The sequence below is a fragment of the Nelumbo nucifera genome, chromosome 2, assembly GCF_055504915.1.
Source record: "Nelumbo nucifera cultivar China Antique chromosome 2, China Antique-T2T, whole genome shotgun sequence".
Lineage (NCBI taxonomy): Eukaryota > Viridiplantae > Streptophyta > Magnoliopsida > Proteales > Nelumbonaceae > Nelumbo > Nelumbo nucifera.
In genome coordinates this window covers 3,156,160-3,179,383 of record NC_142650.1, presented here as the reverse complement: position 1 = coordinate 3,179,383, position 23,224 = coordinate 3,156,160, and the positions used below count along the sequence as shown (strand labels likewise).

At 40.7% G+C, this 23,224-nt stretch overlaps 1 protein-coding gene across 7 annotated transcripts; it reads right to left on the bottom strand.

Annotated features, from left to right (window-relative positions):
* Window positions 1–21,936, bottom strand: ALB3 (63 kDa inner membrane family protein). Of its 7 annotated transcripts, XR_016082339.1 has the most exons (13): window positions 21,399–21,936; window positions 16,341–16,451; window positions 13,853–13,927; window positions 12,461–12,521; window positions 12,151–12,224; window positions 11,955–12,059; window positions 4,801–4,908; window positions 4,603–4,706; window positions 3,469–3,618; window positions 3,244–3,373; window positions 1,575–1,719; window positions 363–455; window positions 1–193 (listed from the first exon to the last, which is right to left on the bottom strand). XR_016082339.1 is itself a non-coding variant. In XM_010254916.3 (12 exons), exons 1-11 carry the CDS (start codon window positions 21,729–21,731, stop codon window positions 1,612–1,614), a joined length of 1,359 nt encoding a protein of 452 aa, XP_010253218.1. In that variant the 5' UTR covers window positions 21,732–21,936; the 3' UTR covers window positions 1–193; window positions 1,575–1,611. The 7 variants fall into 7 exon arrangements, 6 of the variants coding, with proteins under 6 accessions (XP_010253218.1, XP_088753651.1, XP_010253219.1 ...); XM_010254916.3 differs by lacking the exon at window positions 363–455; XM_088897525.1 differs by lacking the exon at window positions 363–455 and having other exon boundaries at window positions 3,244–3,370.
* Window positions 21,937–23,224: the final 1,288 nt, after the last annotated feature.

Sequence of the window (23,224 nt, the reverse complement as noted above, 5' to 3'; positions counted from 1 at the left end):
TGAAAGAAATAGAAGGATCTTCTATAATAAAGCATTAAAGCTAAAGATTCAGACTGTTTAATCTCTCACTTTTGGCAAACTGGTCTCTTGGGTTGCAGCTGCTAAAGGTCTCCAGACCTCGGTTCTGGGAGCTCAGATGAGATCTAGAAGTTTGCTCAGCTTTGTTCTGGTGTGTTCGGCTCCTTTTGTGGGGCTGCAGTTGTAATCTCTTGATCAGTTTTAATAAAGTTACTTTACCCTTTCTCAAAAAAAAAAAGGGTGGTCAGAACAGTGGCCCCGCCCCATACAGGAAGATCATTTTCTAGTTTAATTTGAACGTTCAAATTCAGTAAATCCTCAAATGATAAACTTCCTGTTTCTACCTGTAACTTCTAGCAACATTCTTTTGGTGTCAAACTAAGCAGCCATGGTTCGCATGTACAAATCGCTGGTAATATAATTAAAACATAAAAGTTCTGAAGGGGAAGAAAAAAAAAGAATAGTCAACTTCTTGCACGAAAATACCAAAAAAAATGCACAAAGGTGGTTGAGACTTGAGAGATCTCAATGGACAATTAATATATTCTTCCTTTCTTAAGTTTTGCAAAGAATATTCAAGCATATCACACTTTCTAATTTTAATTTTTTTTGTCAAAACATTTTGATTGACGAGCCATTTCAACAATTTCTCTATCTTAATATTAACATAATTATTGGACCATTGCACCACTATAAAAACTTCAGCAGTTCTAAATGAACAGTATTGCTTAAGTTTCTACTACCATATCAAATACAACATGAAATGAAACTTCGTTCTTTTTCCCAGTTTTTCCACAGGAAGGAGAGCATAAGAAACTTCGCTAGTATCTCTCTTACCCTGACACAATCACATAACTATGTTCTCTGTTTAGCAAACATGCTGGAAGCCTTGGCATAACTTCATGCTACATTAGTCATTGTTATCTGATCATGGCTTTTGGTATTGGGAAGGACGCTACACTATCAAGGACATTCAAGCGTCATTTTGATATATTTTCTTACAAAACAGATGAGGTAGCAGGATGAAGGGGTTCCATGTTAAACCGGCTTGATCACCCTTCTTCACCCACCAAGTTCCAGCGCAAGGGACTGCTATTTCTGCCCTCTTTATTTCTTTCTTTCTTTTTGCTTTCATTTAAAATTGAAAGATTCAGATGGCCACCATAGTCACTGGAAAAGTCCAATATATAGTATGGGGTGAGCAGACAAGAACAAATGGATGACTCTAAAGTGGGGCCATCTATAGAGTCCACCAACCCAGATTGCTTGCATGACAGGCCTCCAAACAAAACATCCTTATCCTTTAGGAAACTAAAATCTATAAGAATTCCAGAATTATTGGAGCAGAATGCAACAAATGCTCCGAGATCAAAAATCTATTCTGATACCATGAATAATAAGGTTTCTTCTACTCTTCTCCCCTTCTTTTGAAACTGGGAATGGGATTTCTAGTTGAATTTCCTGGTTTGTGGTTTGCACTAAAATGAATAAGCCAAGATAAAAATGGCTGCTATATATTAATTTAGATACAGTCAATTGAGATATACAGGACTCACCAGAAAACTACACCGCAATGAATGATATACATGACACTTATACAGCACGCTTCCGCTTTGATCGCTTGCTCTTCCTTGGCCCTGAATAACCTGGAAGCTGTTTGCTACCACTAGAAGCATATGCCTCTTCCAAAACCTTATCATCCTGCTAGTTAGTTCACAAGATTCAGAGCAAAGTCTTGAATAAAGCAAAGATCAATAAACATTGCACCTTCCAGAATTCCAAGAAATCATAGTAATGCAGTTGATCAAATTTTATTACCATGAATAATTATAACAATGTCATAGCAAAAGCTCAGTTATTGTTTTTCTGCACAAATCATGAGTTCAACTCAGCTCTTTGTTATTACTTATCGACTGTCTTAGACATAAATTAAGAGGTAGAATCTAGCAGCCATGTCATTGTCAGACTAGTTGTAAACAGTGGCATGATTTACAACCATAACCTACAGAACAGAATTTAGCAGAGGCAGTGGAGCACCTTATTGCCACCACTTTTTGCCAAATGAATCAGGTTATGAATATGCCATGATGGAAACATTTCTTGATCCCCATTAGAGAGTAATTGGTTCCCATTCGTTGTAAGATTTAAAGTTCACAAGATGCATTCCGCTAATGCTAGGAAAAATGTTTAAAAAGTAAAAAATCAAACATAAATTGTATGCCTAAGGTGGAGATTATTGGTACTACGTGAATGATGCAGAACAGAATTTAGTAGAGATGGTGGAGCCCACTTTCTGATTGCCATCACTCTTGCCAAGTGAATGAGGTCATGAATATCCAATGATGGAAACATATCTTGATTCCCCTATTGGAGAGTAATTAATTCCCTTTCGTTGTGAGAATTAAAGTTCACAAGATGCATGGTGTTCATACTAGGGAAAATTAAAAAGTAAAAAAAAAGGACATGAACTGGATGCCTAAGGTGGAGATTTTTCCAAGAGTACTGTACAAATGATGCACATCAACCAGATAATAAAAAAAAATCTTTAGGAAACCAAAAAATACAAGCATATTTTGTGGATCAAATATTTGCAATCAACAGACAACATTCATAGATTTGAGTGCAGCTAGGCATGGGTATGTTGGCATAATCAGTTAATTGAGTGTAAAAGTGGAAGGAACAATACAAGAAAATAGGGGGAGGGGGAGGAGAAAGAGAGAAGTAGCTGTCATGTGCCACACTACAGTGATGATAATCTTGTGCAAACTAAAGGCCCTGAAGGATGAAAAACAAAATGAAACTAGGATAAATCTGACAAGAAAGATGACATGTAGATAGATGATTGACTTCATGAAGGGCCACCCCAAGGTTGAGATGCATCAACTAGACAGGAGTGGTTGGCCTTGCACTTAGTAATGGAAAATGAGGCTAATGGGAGCTTGGAACCTTCTGTTTGATGGATCCCACAAAAGGAGATCTGCAATACAACTATGTACCAAATCAGATAAGCATAACAAATACACTTTACAGGATTGTAGGAAAGACAGATCCCAACTGCATGGCTGTATGTCAGTTATGTTTACAGCAGCCGTGGAGACAACTTCTCTCAGGTACTTTTCTAATGCAGACAGTAATAGACAATGAAGAATAACTCTTTTGTGCATGATAGTAACACCAAATTTGACTCATGCCAAAATCATGTAAATAGTACATCTTGGAATATACCTTATCCTTCATTGTTTTTTCATCTGAGGCATCATCAGACTCCGATGAAGCCATAGTCTGAACCTCTTCAACTAGCAGAGCCTTGCTTAGTTTTTTCTTCCTCTCTTCTTCCTTCGATTGCCTAAATCTTCTATTTGTTAAATTTTTATTTGTTAGTTTTATAATTACGGCAGTTAGTAAACCAGGTGAAAATTAAGTAAAATACACAAGAAGAATATGGCCAACCTATCACCAGTCTGTACTGGATCAGAAGTTGAGCGCTTTGCACGTCCTGCACTAATTATTCCACTTGCATTCTCATTCACAACAGGCTTTGCACCACCCAATTTCCGTAACCATACTTGTTGTGCTGTGCTGAGAACATTGTTTGTGAACCTGTCCAATCCCAAATATTAATAAGCAGCATAATGGCTAAGTAATACAAGAACATCCATTATCCCAAAAAAATAATGACAATAACAATAAACTCAAACACAAAGTTCTAGGCAAAATTGAAAAGTTTCTTAAGCATCATGCTGGTGTGTCAATGATATACGGCCAAAACAAGCCAATATCTTGGTCCAACCGTCCAAGTATAATATTCCCCATAGACACATGGTGGCACAGGGCAGGCATCAGTGAGATAACAATGCAAGATTTAACAATTCCAGGTCATTGAATCTAGAAGGGCATATATCAATCTAAAATATATTTTCAACTGTTCAGCTTCACATTTCCTTTGGGCAGAGATGTTCCAATAAATCGTCCATGGAAGTTCATAGGATGTGCCCCATTCAGTAATGGGTCTCAAATCTCCACACAATGCATTTGATCATGTTTTATTTCTGTTGAGGTTTTTGGGTAGATTTGAGCAGATTTAGTAGTTGTTTATGTTTATTTATTGGTTAGATAGGAAGTGGGGACCACAGCACTCTTGTTAGGTCCCTTATGAGTGGTTCTTTTGAGTTATATATGCAGTTTTATGTGTTAGCCGCCCTATAAGGGCATACTAGTCATTGTACCCTTTTTAATTAAAAGTATAAATACTAGTGAGGAGGGCGGCCAGGACTGGTTCCTCTCTTTTTCTTTCTCAATTTCTTCTCTTCTCTTTCTCTTCTTCTTCAAGAAATATCTCTTTTCTTTACAGATTCTTTGATTCAGCAGTTTTCTACTATTTCTAAGTATATGTTGCATCGAAGTGCAAAGACATGAGAAGCTCATTAATTGTTTATAGCTATTTTGTGTAAATTGAACCAAATTTCCAGAAAAGAAAAAAAAAATCATGCAAATGGTTGACAGATAAATGAAATTAGCAAAGGTAGTCATAAGTAGATGTTTTATGTATGGCATAATCACAGTGATTGCTAATTAGACACCAACCAGTAAATTGACAATCCCGATGGTACTGACAAAGAAAAGTAACCAATCATTAGTGGAAGGAACTTGAAAACGAGAAGCGTGTTCTTTTGAGCTGGATCATCAGTCTGAGAAAAGGGGAAAAAAGTTAGTGTTTTTTATATGTTCAAGAAGCAAAATGTAAAAACAGTCTAGAAAGAGTTTAACAAGTTGATTCTGCACCTGAGGTGGTTTCATGAGCTCCATTGAGACATATTGAGAAATAACAAGGAGGACAGGTAAAACAAGGTATGCTGCAGTGTCATGCCAACCCAATGGTGGATGACCATCCTGTAGGAAGGATAATTATGTATCTTGTTATCCATATCCAGACAACATGCATAAACTTTAAAACAAGTTTAGTTATTTAGTGCATCCACAGCTGTCAAGGCATCTAGGCAATTCTGGGCAACAGTGGGGCACCTAGTCACCTAGGTGGGCGCCTAGGCAATAACAATTTTATAAAATAGAAAACGTTCCCTAATTTTGTATACCAATTTTGTAGCAATTCTCTTTATTGAAAGCATTAAGTTTCCTCTGATAACATGGAAAATCATCACATCTAAAAGACAACAGTATTTTAAATATATTGTTAATAAAAAAAACAGTATTATTAACAAGTATGTAATAGAGCAATTTCATATAAAAATTTCAAAATAGCAATTAAAGAAGGCTATAATGTTATATGATAAAATTTTCAGATAGGGAGTAAGCAAAAGAGAAAAGGAACAAGGGTGGAGCCACTGTTTCATTTAATGTGTGTGTGAAAGAGAGAGAGAGTAAAAAGATAAAAGAAGAAAACTTTTTATCCTTCTCTTCTCTTCTCTCTTTCATTTTTTTCTTCTCAAAACCCTTACATATTTAAAATTTCAAAGGTAAAATGTTAAAACAAAGTATAAGTGATTTTATTAACAACAATATTAGTAAGATGTTGCCATAGTAAATATATTAGGATAAGGCACCTGCCTTAAAATTTTTGTCACCCAGGTGGGTGCCTTGTTGCTATAAGCCAAGGCATTCAAAGTGATATGCCCAAAGCTAGGTGTCTAGCCGCCTAGGAAACACCTTGACAAATATGACTATCATAAGCAGACTATGAATCAAGGCAGAAATGAGGTGGGCCACACAAAAATCATAAAGATCGAGCAATCAAACCCAGCAATCTGACCATTCATAGCTCTTAATTATAGGTTTAGGACTGTCCGAGTCAGTGCAAGGACTATTCCAATTAGACCTAACATATGACCAAGGTAAGAGTGACAAGCACATAAGCCAAGCAAAACAGAAGCAAAAGTTGTTCATTTCCACAAGGTGACAAAGAGACTAAATAAGCAGGACATTGATATGGTTCCCATCATGTTTGAAATTGAGAATTAAGAAGCAGAAACATATAAGAAGAATAGATAGCTTATATTTGTGGGTGTTAGACACATGAAGCCTTTTTTGTAGAGAAGATGGGCCGAATGGCCCATAGACTGTCATTTTATGTTATGTTATGTTTCTCTCTGTTGTGGGCCTTATTCTGGGCCCATACTCTGTAATATTCTGTTTTTTGTATTTTCCTGCTCACTCAAGGGCCTCTCTGTAATTTGTCAAAGATTAACTTATTAATAAGATGTTTAGAGTGTTAGAGAGAGGTAATGTTCGAACCTCTCATTCTCTAACACTCATTGCAGCAGCTCTCTCTCTTCTCTTCCTCTCTTGTTTGCTGTTTTGCTGTTTTGCATCTAATCTCAAACAGTTCCATACATCAAGTGAACTGTTTTTCAACTTGGTATCAGAGCGAGTCGTTGCTTGGCGTGTCCCTCATGTGGTTCTAGTTCAGCCAACTGCATGAGGAGGTTCTAGGGCTGAATGTTTACAGTCATTCGCCTGGTTCTTGGAGGTCATTGGAGGGTGCCCAAGTTTCTATACACTTGGAGAAGGGTTCGGTGACCAGGAGGAATCAGAGAGCAAGTTTTTTAGCCTGATTTGAAATCAGAGAAAAGGGATTTCGAAACTAGCTCAGAGAGCAAAGTGTTCAGCCTGGTTTGAAGTTCAAACCAGAGATACTGTAAGTTGTTTTCTCAGTTCTTTGCTGAGTTATTTTTGTTATTTGGGAGGACTGTTAAAGCATTCAAAGCACACCTCCATTCGGCCCACTGTTGCTGGACTGATTTCTGGGTTATTCTAGAAGTGTGGTTCGGCTGTTATTGGGATTCCAAACTGCTGAAAAACTGATCTAAATTAAGTGGTACAAGCCTCTACTTTAGTTCAGCTGCTTCTTGGACCTAGACAAAGTGTTCTTGAAGTGATTTTTGCTTGTTAACAGTGAAGTGTTGACTGTTGCATACATATTGTTTGTAAAAAGTCCTCTTAGGTACTGTGGACTGTTTTCTTTGTTCTCCTTGGAAAATTACTGTTGGGAACCAAGAATACATATTGTTTGGAGGCCTGCTGATTGTTCCTTGAAGGCTGAATCAGGGTTTATTCTCTTTGAAAGTGCTGCCACCGAACTTGGTTCTCACGGCTGTCAGTTCTGAACTGAGTTTGTGTGCTGCTGTGTTTGCTACTGTTTCAACTCAATCTGAGTTCTTTGAAATCAAATCACTTTTAAAGGCCTGCCGAAACCTTAATTGAAGCTGTTACATAATGGACTTCTCAGAAATTGAGAACAAGAGCACTGCTGAATATGGACATAATTTGGGAACTACAACTGATTCCTTGTTGGCTGTAACTACAGTTAAATTGGATGGAACCAATTATTTGGCCTGGTCACAATCCGTAAAAATTCATATTTGCAGTAGAGGAAAGTGGGGGTTTATCTTTGGGAGCAAGAAAGCTCCCCCAGAGGAGGATCCCTCTTATGAGAAATGGGTGCAGGAGAATTACACAGTGATTGGGTGGCTTGTGAACTCAATGCAGCCACAGATTAGCCAACATTACTTGTGGATGAACTCAGCTAAAGAAATCTGGGATAGTGTTGCAGAAACTTACTCCCAGAAGTTGAATGTTGCCAGAGCTTACAAACTGAGAAGTGATGTGAAGATTCTAAGACAGGGGGAGAAGTCACTTGCAGCATACTTCTCAGCCCTAAAATCTATATGGCAAAAATTGACTTGATAGAGGCCGTGACATGGGATACCCCTAAGGATGCTGAAACATATAGGAAATTGGTTGAAAGGAATAGGGTCTTTGAGTTCTTGACAGGGCTCAATTCTGAATATGACATTACAAAGCAAAACATCTTGTCCAAGGAAGATGTTTCATTGTCTCAAGCATATGCTTTGGTCAGCAGTGAGGAAAGTAGGAGGAAAGTGCAGGTTCAAGGGGTCAGTATCAATGATCATTTTGCAAATATGGGAATCAAACCCAAAGGGGTTACAGGAGCTCCCAGTGGCACAGGAAAGAAGGAGGTGGTGTGTGAATATTGCAAGAAGCCGAAACACACTAAGGACAAGTGCTGGAAATTGCATCCCAGTCTTGTTCCTATCCGATTCCAGAAGAAGAATGACAATAGAAAGACAGGAAGTGCACATACTGCCACAAGTACAGATACAGAGTTTGAGTCTGCAAGTGCACAATTGGCAGCCATGAAAGCTGAATATGAGAAGTTTGGAAGGATGATCAGCCAGCTTGAAGGTGTAACTTCATCATCCAACCCTTCTGGAAGTCCAACCACAACTGCATTTGCTCACTCAGGTATAAGGGCTTCTGCTAACCATGCATCTACCTCAGGTAATCCCAAGACCCCTTGGATCATTGACTCAGGTGCTTCTGATCACATGACCAACCTTTCCACTTTGTTTGTGTCATATGATTTGCTTCCTGATCGTGACAAAATCACCTTAGCTGATGGTTCTCTTGCCCCCATTTCTGGCAAGGGAACTGTCAAGCCTACAGACTCTTTACTTTTATCTTCCACTCTTCATGTACCTAAGTTAAATGCCAACTTGTTATCTGTAAGTAGCTTGACCAAGTCATTGGATTGTTGTGTAACCTTTTTCCCTTCTCACTGTGTGTTTCAGGACCTGAAGTCTCGGAAGGTGATTGGGAGTGGCCATGAAGCGAATGGAATATACTTGCTTGACACCCCTGGCCAATGCTTTGATCATCCCAAGAATGTTGCTTTTGGTTCTACTTCTTCAGAGTCTGTCAGTCAAATTATGTTGAGTCATTGTCGGTTGGGTCATTTACCTTTTTCTGCTTTAAGTCATTTGTTTCCCAAACTGTTTAAGGGAGTCAGTGTGTCCAGTCTCAGTTGTGAGTCATGTCAGTTGTCAAAGCATTGTAGAAAAAATTACCCTGTGAGCAATAAAAGATCCTCTTTTCTTTTTTATATTGTACACTCTGATGTGTCGGGACCTTACCACTTACCCTCTATGGGGGGCTACAAATACTTTATCCTGTTTATTGATGACTTTTCTAGATTCACTTGGATATACTTAATGAAATCCCGAGACGAAGTCCCGAGACTTGTGAGGCAATTTCATGAGCTTGTTTTAACTCAATTTGGTACCAGAATTAAGGTTTTCAGATCTGACAATGCAAAAGAGTATTTTGAGAAGAGCTTCTCCTTGTATCTCTCTGACAAGGGGTTATTCACCAAAGCTCCTGTGTTAGAACCCCTGAAAAAAATGGAGTTGCTGAGAGGAAAAATAGACATATTGTTGAGGTTGCAAGGAGCCTTTTATTTGCCTCACATGTTCCCACAAGATTTTGGGGTGATGCTGTACTTACTGCTACCTATCTAATAAACCGTATGCCATCCAGGGTTTTAGGGTTTAAATCCCCCTTCAGTCTTCTTCATCCAGATAAGGATCTCTTCCCAATTCCTCCTCGTGTGTTTGGTTGTACCTGTTATGTTCACATTCCAAGTGTGCAGAGACACAAGTTTGAACCAAAAGCCCACAAATGCATCTTCCTTGGTTACTCCCCCACACAAAAGGGTTATTGTTGTTTTGATCCAAAGACTGGCACCAGACATGTCTCTATGGATGTTACCTTTGATGAACTTTCTCCTTTTTATGGTTCCTCTCAGGAAGGACATTGTCAACAGGGGGAGAGTCTGTCACAAGTTTTTGCTCTTCCCCTTCCTGTCCTAGTTCAGTCTCTTGACAAATCTGTATCCTCACAAAATGAATCAAAGGAGGATCAGCCACTTCATTCTTCTTGTCCTAGTGCTCCTATCTCTTTACCTCCTCGTCCTACCCATAATCCCAAAGTGTATCAAAGGCAGAGACCCAGGAATGAGCAAGCGGTTTCCCTTACAACAGATGAGGCTCATACCCTCCCAATCACAGATGAGATAACAGGTATTGCTTCAGTTCCCTTGGAATCCTCCTTCCCAGATCTTGATGTTCCCATTGCTGTTAGAAAAGGAAAGCGGAAGTGTACTGCACACTGCATTTCCAAACACCTTTCTTACGACCTACTTTCCCCTTCATATTGTGCCTACCTCTCTTCAGTTGCTTCTAACCCCATTCCTAGGTCTGTATCAGAAGCTCTTAGGATTCCAGAATGGAGAGATGCCATGCAGGCTGAAATGGATGCTCTACATGAAAATGGTACTTGGGAGGTGGTGGATTTGCCTGAAGGGAAGGATCCAGTTGGATGCAAGTGGGTTTTTACCATTAAATACAGGGCAGATGGGACTATTGAGAGGTACAAAGCCAGACTTGTTGCAAAGGGCTACACACAGACATATGGGATTGACTATCTGGAAACTTTTGCCCCTGTTGCTAAGATGACATCTGTGAGGGTTCTTTTATCTCTGGCAGCTCACTTTGATTGGCCTCTCTATCAGTTAGATGTAAAGAATGCATTTCTGAATGGTGACTTACATGAGGAGGTCTACATGTGTCTTCCTCCAGGAATGTATGGGAAAGATATGCAAGGGAAGGTATGTAAACTGAATAAATCTCTTTATGGCCTCAAACAATCTCCTAGAGCCTGGTTTGAGAGATTTAGAGCTGCACTTGTTAAATTCGGCTATGTTCAGACACAGTCAGATCATACTCTTTTTGTGAAGAAAAGTGGGTCTCTAGCAGTGTATCTCATTGTGTATGTTGATGACATTATAGTGACTGGTGATGATGCCTCAGGCATTCTGGGCCTTAAGTCTTTCCTCCGTACAGAATTTGAGATTAAGGATCTGGGGGAGTTGAGATATTTCCTTGGCATAGAAGTTGCCAGATCCAGGGATGGGATTCTTATTTCCCAGAGGAAATATGTCCTTGATTTGTTGTCTGAAACTGGCAAATTGGGTGCAATACCAGCTGCAACTCCTATTGATATGAGTCACAAACTTTCAGCTTCGGATGGAACTTTGTTAGAAGACAAAGGGGTCTTCCAGAGACTTCTTGGGAAGTTTTTGTACCTGTGCATGACTAGGCCAGATATTGCGTATGCTGTCAGTTGCATTAGCCAGTTCATGCATGCTCCTAGAGATACCCATATGGCAGCAGCAGAACGGATTTTGTGCTATCTGAAAGGCTCCCCAGGAAAAGGACTTCTATTTGCCAAACATGGTCATCTGAAACTTGAAGCCTATACTGATGCTGATTGGGCTGGAAATATTGATGATAGAAGATCTACTTCAGGGTATTGCAGTCTGGTGGCTGGTAATGTTGTCTCTTGGAGGAGTAAGAAACAAACAGTTGTGGCTCGATCCTCCGCAGAAGCAGAATATAGAGCCATGGCACATGGAGTCTCGGAATTGTTGTGGCTAAGGTCCTTAATGGAAGAACTTGGGGTAGATCATGACAAACCCATGATGTTGTACTGTGATAATCAGGCTGCCATCAACATTGCTCACAACCCGGTACAACATGATAGAACCAAACATATTGAGGTTGATAGACACTTTATTCGTGAAAGAGTCTCCTCCAGTGAAGTGTGTCTTCCATTCATTACTTCTGAAGGACAATTGGCAGATTTTCTCACCAAGGCCATTTCCAAGGCAAGGCTTCAACATGACACTGGCAAGCTGGGCATGATTAACATCTATGCTCAGCTTGAGGGGGAGTGTAGAGAAGATGGGCCGAATGGCCCATAGACTGTCATTTTATGTTATGTTATGTTTCTCTCTGTTGTGGGCCTTATTCTGGGCCCATACTCTGTAATATTCTGTTTTTTGTATTTTCCTGCTCACTCAAGGGCCTCTCTGTAATTTGTCAAAGATTAACTTATTAATAAGATGTTTAGAGTGTTAGAGAGAGGTAATGTTCGAACCTCTCATTCTCTAACACTCATTGCAGCAGCTCTCTCTCTTCTCTTCCTCTCTTGTTTGCTGTTTTGCTGTTTTGCATCTAATCTCAAACAGTTCCATACATCAAGTGAACTGTTTTTCAACTTACCACAAAAGGAAGAAGCCAGGAAATGCCAGACCCACTTTGTCGAGCAGCAATAGTGGTTGGGCCCCCCAAAGAGGGAATCCAAAAGAAACCTTCTGTCAATAATCCCTTGAAAAAGAGTTACAAATATCAGCAAGAACTATTTTGCAATAAGTTGAAAAAACTATTCGAAAAGTGTTGCAGAATTATCCATTTGTACCTCATTTGCCACATTTGAAAGAGCTTGATACAAACCAATCCAAACTGGTATCGTGGCCAAAGTTGGGAAGCATCCTGTTCAGCAACAAAAGTAAATTCTTAGAAGATTATTGGGAGGTATTAGCACTGCAGTAACACCATGCATAGATATTATGAACTGTTAATAAAATGGAGAAGAAGAATTGCTCATAGCCATCAAAGTCTATAGGAAATAGATAATATTCAGAAGCAACTTGTTTAAATATATTCAATTTAATTCCCAGATATAAACATAGAGAAAAAGATTGTCAATTGACAAATTGTAGACATACCTGCTAATGGGTTCACGCCAGCTTGCCTATAGAGACGTGATGTCTCAAGTTGTATTCTTTCCTGAAAGGAAATAGCATGAAGGCAGAAATGTTAAGGCACCAAAATTCATGCCCAAAAATAATAGATAGTAAGAAGCACAACTACCAAACAGCGCTGAAGGATGTTTATAATTGGTATTATCCTATGTTAAATCATCAAGTATTATAAATGAAAGGAGAGGTGCTGCAGCTGCCACTCCCATCGCCAGTTGATGATGTGTATCGCTATGCTTTATCCTCTTTCTTCCCCTTCTCTTGTCTCTCATTCTTTCCTTTTTGATCTGCTATGTCCTCTACACCTCTTTCTTAATCTCTCTTTCCGTCTTTCTATCTTCTTTTTCTCTCCTCTCATAGTAAGTGTTTTCTCACATGCTCCAATCTTTTTTATTTTTAATTTGTTAAGACTTTTCACTTATTTTAAAATGATGTTTTAAACAAAGGTAGTAGAGGAGTTGTAACAATTGAACCATCGGCCAGCAAATGGGTTGAATGATCCAATGGTAATGTTAAGTTTAACAGTTCTGGGGTTAAACAAACCTGGTTTCTATTTTGAGTGACAAGTTGAACAGTCAAACCATCCACGTCAACAACAGATCGAAAACACTGATGTTCCACCATCTTAGTTCTCTCCCCTTAATATGTTGGCAGAGAGAGAGAGAGAAGCCTTCAATAAAAGTTTTTTGAGGAAATAAAAGGTTTTCTTTTTATAAAAGTGTTAATACGTTTTTTTAGATAAGTATTTTTAAATCCCTCTTATCAAAAGGACAACAAGGTTTAAAAATCAAAAAGGTTTTCAAAAGAAAAAGAAGATTTTTAAAATAAAGGTTTGGAACAGAATTTCAAAAAAAAAAAATCCAAGAGAGAGAGAGAGAGAGCATAAGAAAGTCCCTGCCTCGAATCAAGCCCAAAGGTTCAAGCCTCAATTTTGAAAGGTAACGTAAAAAACAAAAATACCTCAAATTGGTATTATAATTGTTAAAGGTCCCTCCCTCTATTCACATATATACTTTAATGTTAAAAGGTACATAAAAAACAATAATACCCCAAATTGGTAACATAAACAATAAGACCAAATAATATCCCTACTATCTACAAGGAGAACTATGAATCTAACGAATTCCCAAAATTCTTCGGAAATCTCTCAACATGTTTAATGAGATATTTATTTCGAACAAAATGCCTCCACAAACCATGCAATGCCCACTTTCAGAAACCAAATTGAAATGCTAGTGGTATTTTCTTCTGCTCTAGAGGCAGTTTCCTCTTTCAAATAGTGAGCATGCAGGACATGTTGTTTGGCCAAGCTTAGATTCATGACCTCGCACCATGTATACAACAGAAAATGTACTTCACCTGATTGCCAGCATATCTTTGTTGAATGGCCTTAATCTTTGGCTGAAGGTTTTGCATTGCCAATGTCGATTCAACCTACCAAAAAAATAAAGAAAAACAATCATAAGAAAGTATATTTGTTTAAAAAAATAAAGAAAGAAAAAAGAAGAAAAAGTTGTTATAATAAATTATAGAGACTTTTCATCATCATCATCTTCATAACCAATCCCACTTAGGCCTGGCAAGAGGATTCCATTACATTCTAACCTATAGAGAAATAAGTCTTTTATCCAATTTTGCTTCTCCAAATCTTTTCTACATCCTTTTCTCGATTCCCTTCATATTTAGAGCCTTCAAACTCACCAAACCACTTCTGCCATCATTCTATTGCAATCAGCTTTCACTCTCTGTCACTGAAATTTCTATTTCTGGATTCTCCTCAATGCATTAATTTTTCTGACTTTATCTTTCCTAGCCTTTACATTTCTTCTTTTTTCGTGGCAAATATCTTTCCTAGTCTTCTAAACCATCTATTTCAACATCCCCACTTCAACTGATCTTATTCTTGAGATAAGTTCTACTTAGATCAATATGAACATCTTAGTTGTTGAGAACCCAAAGCATAACAATTACTGCTCCTGTCATATAATATTTTTTTGGTAATAAATAAAAAAGAAAAATTTATTAATAAAAAGAGCAAAAGTACATCAAGAGACAAAAGATCACCAAAAGATCAAAATCAAAGCTACAAAAAAGCTGAAAATACCATTTTTTTATAAGTGACAAATTTTATTAGCAAAAGAACAAAACTGTTACAAGCTTCCCTAGGGGAGCATGAGATGCAGCCACACCCTTGAGCTAAAACAACTCAAAACTAGAATTACAACTCAGCCCTATAAAGGAAGGCCCTAGAAGCCCCTTGTTTGGCTAAGACATCAGCCAATGAATTAGCCAACCTGCTCACCCATTGTATTCTGACACTACAGGGAACTTCTACAAAGCTGGAAAGACCTTTACTACAGAAACAAGAGAAAAACTAGATTAATTCAAGGAGGCTCCAAAAACCAGCACCAAGGTCTTCCCTAGAAACTCCTTCAAATTCTGGAAGGATTAGAACCCAATCCATAATCATTTTGCCACACCTTAGTGTTAATTTGTCTCTAGAGCAAGATCTGTTCTCAAATACTCTTCTATTTCTTTGATCAACATGAATAGGTAAAATTAGACCTGTTCATGGGCCGGGTGGCCCGACGGGCCGGCGCGGCCCGGCCCGACCTCCGAACGGGCTTGAACATGCTTATAGGCCCGCGGGCTTAAATTCGGGCCAAAAAACCCGGCCCGCAATAAATTTGAGCCGGGCTTGGGTTTTGTCAAAATAGCCCGACCCGGCCCGACCTAATATTAAACTTAAAATTAGTTATGTGATTATGTCCATTTGAATAAATTTTTTGATTTAAGAATGTAAAATTATGTTTTAAAATATAAAAGAAAGGGAAAAATACCATCTTGTAGGCCCATTGTTCATTTAAATAGAAAAAAAAAATACTATCGAAATTTTTAATTCTAATTTGAATTGGGAAAATTGTTTTTTTTTTCAATTAGGTCGGGCTTCGGGCTTCGGGCTCGGGTTTTGGGCTTTTTACCAGGGCCGGGCTCGGGCCCAAGTTATAGGCCCGTTGGTCGGGCCGGGCTCGGGCTCGGGCCTAGTATATTTTCATTAGTGACAAGTGAAAGCCTGGCCTGGCCCGGCCCATGAATAGGTCTAGGTAAAATGACTTATAGCATAGCACCCCAGAAGCACATAAAACCCAACTCTACTTCTATAAACAACATTCTTTTCAACTTGATGTCATCATCATCTAAGCCTTTGTCTTGACTATATGGGGTCGGCTACATGAATCCTGTTTTGCCAATCCATTCTATTCAGTGTCATATCCATTGTAAAATTATGAGTGCTCAACTCATTTTTGGCCTAAACGGGCTTTTGAAAAAGCCATTTTTTGAAATGGGCTCTGTGTAAAAGCACTAGTTTAATGTTTGTATGCTAACCAGCTTTTTGTTCAAAATAGCTTCTTGCAAACATAAAAAGTCGAATGGATTTTTTTTCTGCTTTTTCAAACAGGTTTTTTATGCAAAAAGCCCATTTGAGCTTTTATGCCAAATATTTTTTTACTTACTTTTGGCATCTCCGACATGAAAAGCACAAAAAACCCATTGGAGAAGCACTCCCAATTTTTACTCCTAGGGTCCTTCAATTTTTCCACTCATCCATCCTTTTCAACTTGATGTAACCCCCAGTTATTCTCAAAATCTCACCTAACACCTCATCTTGTGATGCCCAATGTTTAATTGAGTACAGTATGCAGCCCATACTTTTGATTATGCAAGCTACATACAAATAATAAATCCTAGATGCATAGTTTTTTTATCAATAACCAATCCTAGATATATAGTTATTAGAAATGAGTACTTTATTTAAATAATTATAGCAGTGAGAGAGGAACCACACCTGCTTTTTCGTTAAAGGGAGTGTAGCCACTTTAACAAGAACAGTGAGCAATATGATTGCAAATCCATATGCATAAGGAACATGTACAGCTGTAAGTCCATCCTTCAGCACCTATAACCAATAAATACAACAATCATCCATGTGCACTCTCTTGGTCTTTCTTAAATAGTTCTAATTTGCTAAAACATAAACATGAAATTAACAACAACTTTAACAAAACATATAATATTACAAGATTGGGATGCACTATTAATTGCTATTATTATAACATAACTTCCAATTACCCTTCTGTCTAATTCATTAAATCTTCTTTGTATCTTATTACAAAGATGAAGATGCCAACACTAAAAGCCCATGGATGGGCAAACTGTAAGCACATCCACAAATATCCATATCACATAAGAATTAAAATGTTCATTCTTTTCTTTCAACGTGCATGAAGTGACCAAATATAGTAAACTCTATAAAAGTTAGCAACTTAACAAAAGCAAATATAGGAAGATTACAATCCAGGGGAATCTACATATGCAATTAATAACTAGGATGAATCCAAACCTGAACTTTCACTTCAGAAAGAAAGTTGGTTCCCAACTAATAACTAAGAAGTACACTTGTATTTTTTCCCAGCACTTGCCTCAAAAGGTAAATATACAACAAAGATGGTCCATTAGACTGAGTGACAGACACATGCTAGTAATTGATGCCAGAAATTGCTATGCTGGAAATAAGTCATCCAATGGCCTTAGGATTGATAATAATGTGAGAAAATGCACAAGTTACAACACTAATTTATCAATACATGTAAATTGTGATTATACTAATGACTTATATCATATCGTCCAATAAAAATTCCAATTCTTTGCTATTCCAACAAAATTCTTACATGGACCATCAGATGTTAAATACTCTACTTCTGGCGCACAGCATCCATGTTCTATTATAATTCAGTGGGGTGTCCTCCCAATTCTTAGTTAATTTTCTTGCAATGGTCAAGATTTTGATCTTTAGCCCATGCCAGCTTGCTAAGCTGGTGAAGTCAGTGTCTCATAAGCTACATTTGGCATTCCTTATTTTAAGGACTTATCTCCTTTTTACAGTTAAAATGTCCCTATCAACACTGAGTTTTTAATTGTAAAAAGGAGATAAGTCCTTAAAATAAGGAATGCCAAATGCAGCCTTAATACCGTATACTATATACCCTGTTTCCAACGTAGTTTGTACCATGTCTTAGTGCCCGCTAAGGATGTCGCATAGGAAAATGGAGTAATTATATTTCTATAGTCACATATCTTCTTTTTTTTGCATGTTGTTTTGGCTTGGGCATACAAGTCCCATGCCAACATGGACTCTTTAACTCCGCATCCACATCTGGATAAACCGCTATAGCAGATAAAAGTATGACGTAATGACAAACACGTATTTCAAACTAGAAATCTAACGGACATGCAATAGCATCTTTACAGCGTGAGGGATTAAGTTCAAAAACTCCGAACAGCTGAAATAGTAAAGTATCTTTACTATTATAGCCATATATATTTCTGTCTCAAACAATTATACTTAGCCTACAAATAACTCAAACTCAAACACAACAAAAGGAAAAGGGAGGACGTCCCATCTGAATTCTGGTTCCTTTTGATATAATGGTAACTGATGAGGACGGATTTGGCCCTCCAATGACATTATGACACCTGGCACCTCATGCCAACTAAGTGCAGTCTCTTGACAACTAGACAGCTCGAGCTCGCCACCAGGCAGCTCGCCTCAGGCAAAATCACCTCGGCATGCCACCAGTAGCTCATCACAGGGTAGCTCGCTACGGGACGGCTCGGCGTTCTACGGGAAGTTTCTCATCTGACAAAGCCATACCTGCCAGACTGCTCCCGCGTCCCTCGTCTGATGGCGCAGCGCCTACCAATTCAGAAGGTTGCGCCCCTGTCTCCCACCTAGCGACGTCGTGCCTACAGGTTGTCTCCCGGCTGGCAGGATCGTACCATGCAACGGTCGCTGTAGCCCGCCTGCTCTCGGCCCTGATAGCGGATCGTACCATGCAACGGTCGCTGTACCCCTCAACACCTTCGGAGTTCCCATGCTGGACCTACCCCAGGTCGCCGAAGCTGTGAACTCCCCACTCCCTTCTGCGGTGAACACCACCTTTGCTGAACCCGCCGTGGTCTCCCCCGCAGTGGGGCAGAACCAGCTTGGTGACTTAGTGCAGTGTGTACGAGTCATGCAAGCCCAAATGCAGCAAGTCCAGCAACTTCAGCATTACCAACAACAAGTCTTGTGTCACTTCTACCAGCAGCAGTTCCCAGCGCTGCAACAGAGCCAGCAGCCAGCCCAACCGCGGTGCCCCATAACACCGCTGAACCAGCAGCCGTTCGATCGCCACCGAAGTAGCCGACCTCCCCGCGGGGGGGAGACCTCCCAGGCCTCGTCCCACAGCAGGAGAGGACCAACAGCCCCCGCCGCCTCGCGGCAACAAGGCAGGTCGGGGAGCGCCCGCCCCACCAAGGTCGGTTCGTCCCAGCACATGCAACCGGAAGCCTCGTTGACGGGCAATCGGTTCAAAGTCCTGGCGACAAACTCTGGGCAAAGTCCTTCAGCTCGCGAAAGCCAGTTTCAGTCAGACTCTCACCAGGCCAAGGCCCGACCCGGCAGCACCGAAACAACCAGCACTAGCGTGGACTCAGCCAAAAGGCAGTAGAGGCGGCGTCCCAAAGCCCGTCGTGCACTAATCCCTAAGCAGCTCGCGAAGCCCAGCCGACCCGAACAACCCGAAGGTAAGACGGGGGCAAGCTCGGGAGTCGCGAAGACCGCCCCTCTCCTCTCGGTGCCATCTCCCCTCTCCCCCGATCTCCTAGCAGCTCCCATGCCAAAGGACTTCAAGGTACCCCCTCTAGACAAGTACGGCGGGTCGTTTGACCCAAATGACCATGTGGACTGCTTCCAGTCCCAGATGCACCTCGCCGGGGCCAGTGAAGCCTACATGTGCGTTGCCTTCTCCACGACCTTCAGAGGAGTAGCGCGCACGTGGTATAGGAACCTCCCATCCGGACCAATCCAAAGCTGGGCGCAGTTCGTACAAGCATTCACCTCGCACTTCGTTACTAGCAAGAAGTGTCTGAGGTCGCAGGAAAGCCTTCTTAGCATAGTCCAAAAAGAGGGAGAGTCCATCCGGAGCTACATCAAGCGTTTCAACAACAGCTGCCTCCTGATCCCGGACCTAGACCCCGCTGTGAGACTCGCCGCAGCAAAGAGGGGAGTCACTCACCGGGAGTTCAAGTGGCACATAATGGTGAACAAGCCCAAGGACATCACCGCATTCCTCAAGCTCGCTGACCAATTCATCGAGACTGAAGAGGAAATGAATCAAAAAGCCGGAGCTCCAGCAGAGAAGAGGAGGAGAGACGACGACAAAGACCTCGGCACCGCATAAATCCCAGTCGCCTCCTTGGCATGGGCACTTAAGACCCAGTCACCTCTTCGGCATGGGTGAGCTAGTCCCAGTCGCCTCCTTGGCATGGGCACTTAAGACCCAGTCACCTCTTCGGCATGGGCACTTAAGACCCAGTCACCTCTTCGGCATGGGCGAGCTAGTCCCAGTCGCCTCCTTGGCATGGGCACTTAAGACCCAATCGCCTCTTTGGCATGGGTGAGCTATTCCCAGTTGCCTCCTTGGCATGGGCACTTAAGACCCAGTCGCCTCTTCGGCATGGGCGAGCTAGTCCCAGTCGCCTCCTTGGCATGAGCACTTAAGACCCAGTCGCCTCTTCGGCATGGGCAAGCAAGTCCCAGTCGCCTCCTTGGCATGGGCACTTAAAACCCAGTCGCCTCCTTGGCATGGGCACTTAAGCCCCAGTCGCCTCTTCGGCATGGGCAAAGTCCAGGAGTGGACTACGAGTCGCTCCCAAAGCCTAAGGGCCACATTACTGCTTAAGACCCAGCCGCCTCTACGGCATAGGCAACAATACTACTTAAGACCCAGTCGCCTCTACGGCATGGGCACCACTGGTGCACAAGACCCAGCCGCCTCGTCGGCATGGGCAAAGTCAAGGAGAGCGGACTACAAGTCGCTCCCAGAATCTAAGGGCTAAAGTACCGAACTGGCAGAGATCTCGGCGCCTCACAGGCAACTCGCTTCCAAGCATCTCCCAGAGCCTAAGAAACTGAATCAGCGCTTACGAGCTCGTCGAATTACGGGTCAAAAAGAAAAATCTACTTCCTTCGCCGAGTTACTTTCAGCTCGAGAGTGGGGGGCAAATGATGAGGGCGGATTTGGCCCTCCAATGACATTATGACACCTGACACCTGACATTACTTTCAGCTCGAGCTCGCCACCTTGTAGCACTTACAAGCAGCTCGCCTCAAGCAGAATCACCTTGGCATGCCACCGGTAGCTCGTCACAGGGTAGCTCGTCACAGGGTAGCTCGCTACGGGACTCGACGTTCTACAGGAAGTTTCTCATCTGACAAAGTCGTACCTGCCACACTGCTCCCGCGTCCCTTGTATGACGGCACAGCGCCTGCCAATTCCGAAGGCTGCGCCCCTGTCTCCCACCTGGCGGCTTCGTGCCAGCGGGACTTACCATGCAACGGTCGCTGTAGTCCGCTGCTCTCGGCCCTGACAGTAACGGCCCACTCCGAGGTACACATGATAGCGGATTGCCACTGCAGGGATTGGGATCAACCCCACCGAACTGTCAGACGCCAGCACTCCGACCCCTCAGAGGCAAAAGGTATCCCATATTCACCACTCACTCTCTAGCTCTCATCTTGCGTACTCATTCTCTTTGTCAGTTCGTTACCGAGTTCTAACTTAAGCATTAACTTAAGCATCGGAGAGTCACCGTCGGGTGTTCAACCCCGGGTCCCTTCGTCCTTCTCGCAGATATCTCTTGCCCGTCGCCAGCTAGAAGACTCGCTTGGAGTGGCCGGATTTCGCATCATCACTAACGAAGCTAATAACTAAACGAGAGCACTTACTTTCTTCGAATTAAACATCAAAAGGAAAAGGGAGCAGAAGTATACATATTCCTCAATTCTTTAAAGAAAACCTACCTTCAAAACAAATTCCATGGCTTCTGAGATGAACCCGAACCACCCGCCACTCTTCTGAACCGCGGCATCAGTCGTACCGGCTGCTGCGCCATCAGAACCAGAATTCACAGCAACAGCGGCGTCAGCGAGCGTGTACAACAGACCTTCAGCTCGGCTAACGATTCCATGAAAATCGATGGAAGAATCGAAGGAGTGAAGGGGAGGGACTTCATGTAAGCTGAATTTCACACTGGTATATCCGAATCTCCGTCGAGGAAACCTGTGGATGCCATGGCGAGATAGGGAGGGAAGGGAAGTGGTGAGAATGGGAGACGAGATTAGGGTTTTCGCCATGGTCTTAATATTTTCGAGGCCTCTGCAGCTGAATTCAGATTATCATGAGGAAGATGGAGGGAGAGTGGAGACGGAAGACGCGGGCCGTCTACCTAGCAGACCAGCACTAGCAGCCTAGCAGGAGAGAGGGAGATGAGGGGCAAGAAATTTTTCACGTATTATCCGTATTTTTTGGGACAACCACAATCTATGAGTCAATTTCTTCGGGGATTTCTGGGAATAAAAATAAAACCTTCCATCCATCACTTTGGGCGGTGGATGACAATGCTACGTCGCCGTGTAAGAGAGAATCTTAAAATGGGCGTGATAATATAGGTTACGTGGCCATGTCTTTCACCGGCCGATGGTCCTACGCTACTTCAAGTAACGACCGAAATCAAATTAAAAAGAAAAAAAAAATCACCAATTTATTCTTGAAAAAAAAAAAAAAAAAACACTCATCATATATTGGCCGCTTGGGTAAATTGATTTGCAAGCGGTTCACGTTCGAATTTATCCGTTAAGAGTGATCCGTTTTCGATCCGTTTACTATTATTTGATGAAATATGGATCCATCCCTATCCAATTCCATATTAAGGATGATCTGATTCCACAACTAATTTTCGGTTCTGATTGGAAATTTGGTAATGAAATAATATTAATTCATTTCGCTAATAATATAATACTAGCGGAGTTATCCGTGCTGAGCACGGGCTTTTATATATTATGATGGTCTGATAAATGATTCGGATCTAAATCTGACAAAACTGGTTGAGGATGATAAACATTGATTTCTTTGTCACCAATCGAATTCAACTTCTGTAGTGCAACACCGTTCGAGCAGCCCCTTCTAACCTTGCATTATGCTGTATTTGGATGCGATATAAATAAAAAATCGATGTAAAATTTACGATTCGTTTTTGTACGCATTTGGTAAAAAGTGTAATTATTATTGATGTAAAACTATACTTTGGTTCAGTTTTTGAGCGTTTGGGTGGAGTGTAGTTTTACATCGATGATAGATGTAAAACCTCATCACATTTAAAGTTTTATATCGATTATATCAATATAAAACTTAAACAACTTTTGACATCGATTTCAAAATATAACGGTCATATATATTTAAGGTTCAGTGTAAAACATCATCAGTGTATTTTTACACTGATTACATTTTACACATCTTCCAAACACAGCCTTAGTAATATCTCTCAATTTCTCATGAAATAAATAATTTAAGTACGGAGATATTCCCAAGGTAAGGCTATAAAGTCTGTTAGAACAGGCTTTGCCCTAGTTGAAGCCGGACTCTTCCCAAAATATTTCAGAATGAAAAATTTTTATTCATTTTATATATTTACATATTATATTTTATATTTTATATTTTTATTTTTTGTGTTTTTATTTTTTTAAATTTATTTAAACAATTATTTGTGCTATTTTCTTATGGAACCCCATTTCATTTCATCTTTAATTTTTACATATTATTATTATTATTATTTTGTTTTTTTACTTTC

Excerpts from the sequence above, each read along its gene's own strand:
- ALB3 (XM_010254916.3), bottom strand. The coding sequence starts at position 21,731 with ATGGCGAAAACCCTAATCTCGTCTCCCATTCTCACCACTTCCCTTCCC. Across the intron at positions 12,522-13,852 it reads AAAGATATGCTGGCAATCAG|GAAAGAATACAACTTGAGAC; the intron begins GTGAAGTACATT and ends ATTTCCTTTCAG. Across the intron at positions 4,707-4,800 it reads AGCTCATGAAACCACCTCAG|ACTGATGATCCAGCTCAAAA; the intron begins GTGCAGAATCAA and ends CCCTTTTCTCAG.